This window comes from Lepidothrix coronata, unplaced genomic scaffold (genome assembly GCF_001604755.1).
Source record: "Lepidothrix coronata isolate B3197 unplaced genomic scaffold, Lepidothrix_coronata-1.0 Scaffold0, whole genome shotgun sequence".
Taxonomy (NCBI): Eukaryota; Metazoa; Chordata; class Aves; order Passeriformes; family Pipridae; genus Lepidothrix; species Lepidothrix coronata.
Genome location: NW_016690180.1, coordinates 10,305,995 through 10,318,029, shown reverse-complemented (window position 1 = coordinate 10,318,029; position 12,035 = coordinate 10,305,995). Strand labels below are relative to the sequence as shown.

The 12,035-nt window shown below is 38.3% G+C and overlaps 1 protein-coding gene across 12 annotated transcripts in view; it reads right to left on the bottom strand.

The window, feature by feature from the left end:
- Positions 1 to 12,035, bottom strand: part of APBB2 (amyloid beta precursor protein binding family B member 2) — a 182,356-nt gene that overhangs the window by 45,706 nt on the left and 124,615 nt on the right. For all 12 annotated transcript variants that reach the window (XM_017824818.1, XM_017825378.1, XM_017825610.1 and 9 more), the window contains one exon: positions 1,116 to 1,262. In XM_017824818.1, the coding sequence (XP_017680307.1) occupies positions 1,116 to 1,262 (147 nt within the window). The remainder of the gene's footprint in view (positions 1 to 1,115; positions 1,263 to 12,035) is intronic.

Sequence of the window (12,035 nt, the reverse complement as noted above, 5' to 3'; positions counted from 1 at the left end):
GAGCCTTAGACTGCAACAGTGACTTGGGAGACTGAATGATATTTTTCCTAAAATGTTAATTTAAATAGACAAGTCTTTCTTTTAATTTCTTTTTTGTCTGGCAGTGCCATTTCTCTTAGGTCACACAAAGGAAGTTACAACATTCACTCTTTCATCACTTATATATTCAGATCTTGTGTGGCAAATCTACACTAGTGTAGCCCTCCTGAAAACATGTCAGAAGAGAGGCAGAGAATAAGATTTAGCTGAAGTTTAAGTTGTTCCATGAACAAACAAATAACAAAAATGTTTTACTGTGTCTCCTATGCCCCCTGCACCTCCCACCTTTTCCTTTCTTGTTTCACTTACTCCATATCTTCCACTTCTTCATCTGTCCCCAGCACACCTATTTTTCACATCACAAAACGTCAAGCTTCCTTTAGTTTTCCCCCTGAGTTCCCACAGAATTATCCTGTCTCTGCTGCCAGTTCAGAAAGCACCATAGAGCTTGCCAGGTTCAGTTGATGAAGGTGCACCAACCCTTCAGCAAATCGAGAGCTGGGCCCTCTGTTTTTCCTTCAGTGTGTGGGAATTCAGCATCCTTCAAAACTGGATGACACTGGTGCACAGATTCAAGAGTTACTGGAGAGGAACTAGAAGACAGACTAATGACATACAATTAATTTCCTTGTGAAACTCTGATAAAATAATCATCTTAAAAAAAGCCATCTGTCCATCAGTCCCAATCTTTTCATACGTTTCAGAAGTACAGGTCATGCCAGTCTGGGTTTCCTCAAAGCTCTCTGTCACAGGCAAACCTTTGAAAATGCTGTTCTAAAGCACCACTCTCAAACTTCTTGAAGACCTGCACTGAATTTCAAGTTTGGCTTATGTGTTCCCAGCACTGTCATTGCACAGGTGTGTACCAGCACAGATCTTTGTGGCATCTGCTGTCCTGAGCAGTTTGGAACAAAAAGGTCAACATTTTCCTTGAACCCTTTTTGGCAGTGCCAGCTGGGATAGGGAAATCCCAAACACAGAGCACGGACATAGTTGTCTACAAAGTTGTTCTTTCAAGATGTTTTACGACACGAGAGGGATGTTCCAAGAGGAGGAAAAGTTCACCCTCTTCTTACCTCTCCCCAGATGCCAACAGTGTCTCTGATGTCATTTTTACAGTAAGAGAGTTGTCTGATGCAATTGTTCACAGCAACACTGCTTTTTCCAGGAGCTAGATCTTCTTCTGCCATTTCTACCCAGCCCAGAGATCGCACAGCAAAGCACTGAAAAGAAACCAGAAAACATCTGTCATGCAACAGAAACCAGATAGTTAAGGTTAAAGATCCCCAGCTAGGAGGGGAACAAAATTAAGACCTTGTAGATGGGTTTATTCTCAAAGATAAGTAAATGAAAACATAATTTGTGAATTGCAAGGTGAAAACATTCAAAGAAGAATGCATGACTTGCTATGAAAAGTATCTGTGGAGGTAACAGTAATGCTTTTCAATAAAATACTTCTGTTTAATATAAAGAAGGAAACAAGGGAGCAGAAAATAGTACGACAGAAAAATAAAGGAAAAAGCACAACTACAGATAGAGTACAATTGAAATTTTAGCTGGGATCTAGAGCTCTAATTGAAAAGAAAGAAAATACTAGTGGATTATGTCTCTTGTGAGATACCAACTCACTGCCTGGCTTTTAACCAGAAAATTACACTTTTTTGTGGATTACAGCAATCACTTCTGCAGTAAGTTTAACTAAAGTAGCAAACAATAACAAATTCAAAGCACTAAGAAAAAGATAAGCTACCATAAGAGGAATGCAGACTTTTTCTAGAAGACATTAAAAATTACCTTTAAAAAAACCCACTTTAATTATACTTTTTTTTTTTAGCAGAAAGATGTTTAGCCAACCAGAGCACTCAGTTGGCAAAACAAGCCAAGGCGACATTACTTTGCACATACGGTGCTTTTTGCAAACAAAACAAAAGGGGAGAAATTGAATAGCACCATCCCTACCCTACATCTACTAGAGCAGAGAATAAAAAGCTTTAATTCTGAGAAAAAAACCCCATGCACATTTGCTCTCAGGCTTTATGGTGGGAGAAATACAGACCTTCCACTAAGTTAACAGGAGTTTGTCTATGAGACCAAGACTTGCTCCAGAGAATGTTACAGGAATCTCACTCCCAAACAGCAACGCACAGCCAGCAATAGGCACAACAGACTGACTGTTGCACCTCCCTAACAGACACACCAAATGCTTAAGATGGTCCCTAAAGGTTCAGCAGTAGTAGACCAATACTCATTGTCCAGTGCTGCTGCCTTGTGCCACAGAGCCAGGAAGCAGACAACCATCCTGGATGCTGCAGGAAGGAAGGCAGCACCGGTGACTGCTGGGAGCCCTGCTGCCTCCAGCAGCACCCTGCCACAGGGGCAGGCAGCTCAGGAGCAGCAACAGCAGGTCCATGCTGGAGCTACCAATTAATCCTTCTCCTTGAGATGCAATAAATAACTCAGCTTCAGAGTTCAAAAGCTGACACTGAATATTCATTTGCCACCTTCTAAAAAATGCTGTAAAGCCAGCAAGTAGATCAAGCTCACACACCATCACTAGCGTGCCATTTGGGAACAACTGTCCTCAAAAAGAAGCTACCACAAAACACCAAGGTATTTTAAATATGCATAATATGTCAACTTTGGCAAACTAAGGGAGGAATAATATTCACCAGTGAGTAAAAAGATTAATGAGTTTCTTCCTCCTTTCCTTTAAAACTTCTCTCCTCCTTCAGCCTTCTTTCGTTTTGCACAACTGCACTCATCCAAGCTCACTTCACCATGAAGGAAACCCAGCTTAAGAGCCTGCTTCCCACACCTCTGGTACCTACCCCAATGAGTCACTAATGATGCATCTCATCTCGAGCATCAGACAGCAAATACGCTCTGCAATTGTGTAAAATCCTTCAGTGAGTGTGACTAAAAAATTAAAGCCTTTGATGCCTCCAGATTTTTTGTGGATTTTTTTTTTTCTTTGCAAAGAAGGGAATCAACATGCAAATTCTCCCACGCTGCTCCCTGACCCAGCTCCACTGGAAACCCAGGGAAGTGCTGACTTTCAGTTCTAAATGGACATGAAGTAGAAGGTGAAAGAGTAGACAAAGGAGAGTTCACCACTCAGGGGTGCTCTTCACTTCAGGGCTACACAAGATATTAAAATATCAACTTTTTAGCAATTATTACAGTTGTCTAATCTTAAGATTGCAGAATTGTTTCTGGCACATCAGATGCTCATGAATCTTGCTGAAAGTGCTGCTATACCCACTGGGGTATTAAATATTTATCTTTGCAAGCTTTAAAAACACCAGTTTTTACTGTACCAGAAGAAAGGGGTTTTTTTTGATAAGTATTTAAATATTAAATTGAATAGCAGAATACTAGCACAGAGAAACATTTTCTAAATCATAAGAGAGGTGAAGAACTAAATATATAAAAGCATACTGTTTCCTCATTACTCTTCATATGTCTACCACATCTGCAATTTTTTAGCTGCTTTCTGAACACAAGGATAAATATAGAATCACAAATGCTTTGGGTTAGAAGGGTTTAAGATGACAGAGTTCCAAACCCCCTGCTGTGGGAAGGAACACCTTTCACTAGACCAAGACGCTCAGAGCTCCATTCAACCTATATACTCCTTGCACTGAACAGTGTGTATCTTAAGAAGGTCAAAAATGGTGAAAGACAATCACTTCAAACTGACAACAGGTAAATCTCTGATTAGTAAAGATGGTAAACTGTTTTGGTATTTTTTCCTGGCCTTTTTTATTTAAAAATTATTTAAAATTTATTCAAAATTCTCCAGCAGTGGCATCCACTGTATTTCTTCAGACCACTGTCATAACAGTACAGTGAGCTGAACAGGACAGTCTTGTTCACCCCACATATCCCCCTCCACGCAAAGGGCTTGGCTTCCTTCCCCACTTCCATTCCCTGTCGGTGCTTCCAAATTAGGAAGACCTGAGAAAACCCCATCTGGCAAGTTTTTGTTTGTGTATTTCAAAAGAAGCCATTACCATAACTCAAATAAAATGCTTTAGAACAGCTTCATGAAAACAAACCAGTTTCCCAAATATTGCAAACAAAAACCTCTCAATCAACACCAGGGAGACTCAACACCCCACTGACAAGGCAACGTATGTACTGGAGTATACACATAAATGAAACTTTCTTTTGCTCAAAATACATCTAAAGACCAAAACCCTTCTGTGTCCTGGTTAACTGAATACACACTCTGATGTGACTCAGCAGTGATGCCAGACCTTCATGCAGATCTCTGAACTAGAAAATATGTGGACTCAGTATTGTGAAACACACCACTCAGCACCAGTACATAAACACACATCTGTGGGGTGGGAGAGAGGTCGAAGTCTGAGCACACATACCTGTGTGTCTGTCTCTCTCTGCATATTGCCAGCAGCTGGATTATGAGAATCCACTTCATGTTTTATTGCTGGTTGCTTTTTTTGCTCCCCTTCATTGCTTGACTTAGAGGTTCTCTTCTCTTTAAAATAAAAGAGCACAAAACCCAGCAGAAACAAACCACCTAGTGTCTCCAATCAGATATGACCTAATTTTTAGACTGTGGCTAGCTGAGTTAGCTGTGACAGCAGAATTGCTTAGTCCTCTAGCACACTAATACAGCATCATGCTTCCCTGGCTCCCAACGATGATACTCACAAGCCAAGAAACAAAGTACTTCCTTTGACCTGAAAGAGCTTTGCTAATACAACCTCTTTTCTTCTGGAACTAACATCTAGATTCAAACTAAGCTGAGCTGAAAAATAGAGTGCAGCTCTTCTTGATTATGAGCTCAATAAAACAAACATTCCTGGTAATGCCAGTTCGTTATGCACCTCTACTCAAATAATTACTGGCAAGTCATAATTATTGGTCTGTCATAATTTCAAAGTAATCCCAATGTCAACTTCTGGTTTACAGTAGACTACCTGAGCTCTTTCTCTGTTAGAGAAAGTTTTCTGTGCCTAGTCAGACCGCCTGCTTGCCCCCAGACTCTTTTCAAGAGCTGGTAAAAAGAAAACAGGTTTGAAGAAAACCAAACAAAGTTGATAAACACAGCAGGATAAAAGAGATTTAGGAATTGTATACTGTGTTTGGATCACTGCTGTTTGAAATTGGGAAGAGCAAAGATACTACCATGAACACTGTGTGGTTGAGAGAAGAGCATGGGAAAATGTCATTTAAACCATGGAATGTTAATAATCTTGTATTTTTATCTTGACTGGACTTTGCATTTCCTGCCTGGACATTGTGCAAAGAAAAGACCTAGGAAAAGAAGGCCACCTTATCACACACTACCCCATGAAAAGACAGATGAGAAAAAATGAAAACACAGGCATTGCTGCTCAGTTTTACAGTTCTGGGGAACCTATGTTTGCATGGCTGCAAATCCAATTAATGTTTCAAGGTAAATGATCTGTAACCAAAGAACTAAACTCATAAATGCTGTTGTCCAAACTCTGTAAAGAGCCATAAACCTCTCTAGCAGTGCAGTTCTGATCCAAAGCATTGCCTAAAGCTGGGGAGCTGTAGGATTGAAGAAATGAACAAACCACAGATTACACTTCTGCTCTCTGGCATTGCAAAACCTTCACCACAGGGTAGGGTTCTGCTCTGAAGCAGCTTTTCCAAAAAGCACTCCGGTAGGAGCTTTGGCAGGAATGCAGAACCATGATGAAGTTCTGCACATTGGCAAATGCACACACTAGCTGTTGCCCCGTGCAATGCTAAGCATGTACCATCAAAGAAAATGAAAATATTGAGAAAACCAAAACAAATACAATCCCTTGCTAAACAGAGGACAAGAGATCAACTGCACATAACTGAGGACAGAGTACTGTTGGAAACTGGATGGGTCATAAGGACATGGGTAGAAAGGATCCAATTACAGGGAGAAAATTAATAGAACATCAGTTTGAGAACAAACTAATGTACATTACAAGACCACAGACAGATTACTTTTCTTATTAAACAGCTGATGGCAGACACTATGAACATCTGTATTAAGCATATGTTTGCCCTGATGCTTTAATTCTGTGCTACTTATTTCTTCTTCTGAGACTACAGGACTTGATTTTGAGCAGTTTCCCTTTGTTTCATTTTATGTTTTTCCTTTTCAAAGGTTATATCTGTCTGCAGACATACGTAAATCGTTACAGTACTTAATAAAGCCTTTATCACAGACCACTGAGCAGGCTTGTGCCTGGAACACAGCATGCAGGTCACATAATTAACCATTTATTATGCAGCCAACATAATCTTCAAAATTTTACTTATGTTTTCTTCAACAGTTTTAAAATAAAACAAACTATCATATTATTTTATGCTTTGGAAGATCAAGCATCATAACATATAGCCACTCTATCCTGAGATAGAAGTATGTTCCAGAATATTTTCCTGCTACACATCAAGAAAGATTACACTGATTACAGATGAAAATATTGGAGAAGATCAAAGCTAGAGTGAGTAACAAAAGAATAAAGAGATCATATGCAATCAATGAACAAGTAAACCCTTTCATTTAATTGACATGCCGTGCATCCATTTTCTCAGAGAAATACTGATAGTTGTCACATAGAAGTTCTTAGTTACAAAAAATTCAAAGTGAAAAATCAAAAACATACTAATAAGATTTTTCAACATTTCCAGCTTTCTGTTGCAGTTCATCTTGTATTATTTCAATTCCTGAATATGTGCATGCAATAAAAAACCAAGCACACAGATATTCAGGTCACAATGGAATTCATAAAGCACTAATAAATGCTGTTTTAAGCAGATGATTATAAACTAAACTTCTGTGGAATTAAATATGAGGGCTTTACAAATACCATAAAATAACCTTTATATGAAATTACTTCTCTAGAGGAGGTCAATACCGAATTTTCTGTTCTCACAGTCTCTTACTAATTCTCCAAGCCACTATAGTCTCATTTTTATCAGACTCACAGACTCCAATGTGTAGGATGACAAAAGTCCCTCTTTTGTTTTGAGCTTAATACTTCTGTCTCAGTGGTTCCCACTGGCTTACAGCCAGAGGTCAAATCTGCTCTTTCAAGGCAAGAAAATGTTGCAGGACCACTGTGCTGGTTCAAGATTTTTTGAATCCCAATTTCTTACTCATTATTATATTTCTGAATCAAATGAAAATCTAGTCATTTGAGCAAAAAAATGGAATGGACACTACTATTCTATCCTAACACCCTCTGTAGTTCTGAAGAAGAAATTAAAATCACCTTATTCTTTTCTTTAGTCTTCTCATTAAAAAACAGGTTTTGATTTAAGATACTTTGCACATACCTTGACTTCACATCCTAAAGGGATGGGTTTATGGACTTCGCTTTGAGCTAAGGGTGTTTTGGGTTTCATTTTAATACACTGAAATAAAAAACTTCCTCAGTGAAGACAAGGCAGTCATATTTTTCAGTAGAAACTCACACAGGGTCTATTTTGCAGAGTAACTGAACTGTTAGGATAACTCAAGCAGATTTCACTAATCTGTAACAAACAACAATGACCCCAACAAACACACATACCCTTTGTCAGCAAAGACAAGCTCTGCAGGAGTTTACAAGGCAGAAAAGAACACAGGCCTTCGTTTCCTTAAAACTAATGCTCGGCACTTCTTAACTTTAACCTTAAAAGCTGTATTTTCCTGATGTGGACTCTTCTTCAGGCTGATAGATGTAAGTGGTTCTAATGCAGCCAGCAGCACTCTATTTAGTACTGTGGTGCATAATTTTAAAGGGAATATGCGTGACATCCAATTTAAAAAAAAAAACACAACAAAACTCCTGAATAAACAAATCCCCCTAAAAAGCTCCCAACCTTTAAGTGAACTCTTGACCTTAACTGAATCAACAGAGAAAAACCTTCCAGCTTCACTAAAGTCAGAATTTCATGTCCCCTTAGAAGCAACATTATTACAAGTAATTTGTTTTCTGCAGATATTATGTTTAAAACAGGATCCAAAATCAATGAACTTAATTACCGTTGATCAATTCCCAGTCTTCAAAAAAACCCACTCAAATAAGCACTAATCCAGAGTCCAGAAATCTTGAGCCATGGTGGGCCTCCCACATTTGAGGACCCACTTACTGTCACACTGCCTCCCTGCAGCACCACGGAGTCATCATCTTCAAGCATATGGAATAATGCAAACTTGTGTAAGAGCAACATGGCACTATGATGTACAGCATATCTCACGCTTTTAAATCTCTTCAGAGATAATATTTATCTCCCAGTCCTTTTTCTCTTCAATGAAATGCAGGAAATTTTGACAAGGAAAACTTCTCATTTTTTTAAGTGAAATTTAGAAGTAGAACTAATAAAAAAATAAATATACGTGCAACCTAGAGCTACCTAAATATTGCTCTGTCATTTAATATAATGTTCCATTTTAATTGATTTTTAAATTAACTTCCTCCATAAATGTACTTTCCAGCAAGTCCCCAATGGACAAATAACCTACCAAGTTTCTCTCATGCTGTTTTCAAAATGTGTATGTGCAATATACAACAAACATAAATATATATATATTTATATACACACATAAATATATACTCTGCACTTTTTCCATTAAAACTCTATGCAGCAAAATGATAAACATTGTAACACTGCAAACTAGAACAAGCTCTTTCCCTGAGCTGCCCTAAACTGGCAAGTTAATGTAAATAATTGAAGAGAAATACAAAAATATCTGTCAGTTCATCTTGTAGCAAGATGATGAACAGATATTCAAGAGGCAATTCACAATCAACAGGTCATTCTAAAGCTGAAGCTGACAGAGGCTATATATTGCTTTAGAGGTGAAATGGTCAGTCTCAAGTGGGGAGTATGAGGGCTGCAAGCTGTGATTCCCTCTGCACTGCATTAGCAAAGATGCTGGTGTGCTGACAGGGAGGTCTGCCAGCAACATCAGCCCAGGCTGCACTAAACTGGGAGCTGCTTGCTCACCAAATCCATCAGTCTGCTGAATGGCAACAGGAGCTTTTTGCCTGTGGCACATGAATATGATGAACACTGCTTCTTCTCCCAGTTTCTCTCTATTCCTCAGGGCTCCTTCATCAATCACAGACAAAGTACTGCTGGCTCATAAAGAGTTTACTGTTTTGCACCATAAAACAGTGAATAAATTGTGATTAAAAACAATTAAAAATAAGAAACATTAAAATATTAGAAAGTGAAAATTCTCCCAAGAAAAAAAAAACTTGCTTAGAGCAGCAGTTTGTTTATTCTTTGTTCTACTGAACCACCACAGTTTGTTAAATGGTTGTATACAGCAAGATGCTATACAGAGATTCCAGTCAAGAAAAACTGGAGCTTGCACCTCCATGAAGATGACACTGGCACTTCAACCTAGTGAAGCAATAGAAAACCCTTCTTACGCTGCCACCACTGGAAGAAACAGCATCATTAAAAAAAATTAAAACAAAATCACGTATATTCATGTTTTCTCAAACGTGGCCAGCACTTCCTGGTAGAGAAGCTACAATTGCAAGAGCACTGTTTCACTTCGGAAATGGTTTCCCATTACTCAGAGGCCACAGCAGTGCAGCCAGTGTCACACAGTTGTGATTTCAGAGGCAGGGCACGCTGGCTCCAGCCCTGCCTCACCCAGCTGGCAGCCAGGGAAGCTGCCTCCCCACAAGGAGAGTGGTCACCAGTGCACACCTAAGCTGCCCACACAACTTGGCCACTCATGGCACTCATAAGGTAGCAATTACTCCAAGGGAAAAGCATGACCCACACAGCTCCCATCTGCACCATTCATCCTCCTGTAATCCAGTTGAAGTCTACGTTCTTACTACACCAACAATAATTCCTGGCCAACAGATCTGTAATTGTCACTACTGGAACTTCAAATGCCATGAAGATACTTTGTTTTGATTTGAAACAAAAATGTTCCTGTATTTTATTTTCTCTTTTCCCAATCATGTAGAAATCTGGCAGCTCAGTGCAAACCTTTTGTACAGTATATCTTAATAAAGCAAATCCTGATAATGCCTCCAAATTCAAGACTTAAGTCTTGCATTACAAACCTGGGGAGTAACAGTAAATTTTATATTTAAATTTTAAAGCAGTTTCCATTCTCTTTCATGTAAGCAATGGCTTAGTGATATATTTTTTAAGGAAGGCTACAAGTAAAATCTCTCCTCTACATCTCTCCTACTGTTTAGTCACTCATGTACTGATCCTGCATGTTAGGTTCACATCTAGTCAGATCTCAGAGATTATGAGATTTCTAAGAGAGAAAGACTTGCAACATTTTGCAGGATCTAATTATAATCTGGAAGGGTTTGAGAAATTAAGCTACATTATCCCAGATATTTATATTTTATATATAATATAACAAATAAACATACTGTAACTCTGTATGCCATGAACAAAGTAAATAGCTGAGATCTGGGAAAACACTACAAATTCCTCTGCCCTGGACTCATCTTCATATTTGATTAAACTACACTCCATTTAGGAACAAGGCAGAAGCAAATATCCTCTAGATGGAAATCTGTATGATGATGTACATCACATCATGACATTAGCACTTAACACCTAATGACAAAACAGATGTCAGAAGGACTATCAATCACAGAGAGATAAAGAATGAGCAAACATACTCTCTGAAAGGTCTACTGCACAGAATGAAAAAGACTAAAAAAAAAATTGTCAAGAATATGTATTTTAGTGCTTTACTTGGCTATTTAACTGTTTTTGAAGCAGGACATTTTCAAGCACCTGCACCATTCACCTGCAACCTCTCTATAGCTGGGAAGATGTCTTAATGCTGCTAATGGCAAAAAGCCAAATTCAGAAATAACCAACCAGTTTAGAAACAACTGTCTCCATCACTCACCATTGCTACCCAGAAGCTGCAAGGACAGAATGTTGGAAAAACTTTTGCTATATTATAGTAATTATCAAGACTGACCTTTTCCTGATTATTCACTGGATGTTTCAAACAGAAGATATATATTTTGACTCATAATTTTGAAAGCTACTACAATGACTATCTGGTTGCTGAGAGGGGGAAGAAACTAAGCAGACCCTTTCATCTTTGAAAGAAACAAGAAATCCCTAACATCAAGCTCCACTACAGTGCTTACTTTGGTTTTAGGCTGGGTTTTTGGTTGGGTTTTTTTCCAAGATCTTATTCCCAGGGTTTCATTCTTCCCTCTGAAAGCCTAAGATAAGCCAATACCAAGAGGCAACAATTTTTTAAAACTACTTAACTCTTACTCTATGGTTATTTTAAAATACTTAAGAACATAATTTAAGTAAAATTCATGAACACTGAGCATAATCTGCTTTCCTGCATTTTGTGAAATCATTTCTATAGCATTTCATCAATGCAAAAATCATTATCTTCAAAGAGAGTTTTTAGTTTACTATCAGCAGTAGCTTAGTGTTAAAAAGAACTATACATACACTGTTTAGGCTACTCCCCAAAATACAGAAATCTGCTGTTCACAAGAAACTTGCAGCTACTGGCAATAAAATTCTTTGAAAGAAACAAAACAAAACAAGTAACTACTCCCTCCTGACCAAGGTACTATTCAAATTATCGAGATGAAGATCGGAATTTTTCTTCTTCTCACTCTTATAAACACTGGTTATAATTATGGCTTAGGTTGCAACACAATAATTACCTAATTAGGAGCTGAAAAAGTAAAAGTAATCATGGTCAAGAACTTTCCAAAAAGGAATAAGGACATTTTTAAGCTACCCTACAAACTACCCTGGAAAAACCTTAAGTTACCCTGGAAAAACACCACCCAAAGTAACAAATGAGATTGCCTACGGTTAAAAATTAAAGACAGAAAACACAGAGCTATTACAAGAATCAGGAAAACAGGGACTCGTAAGGAGATGGCAACCCTCCTAGCCTCATTAAGACTAATTAACAGCACTTGGTTTGTTAAGTTTAATAAAACTAAGCTGAAGAAGAAACATAATGGTCTGCTATAAATGCATGGGTAGAT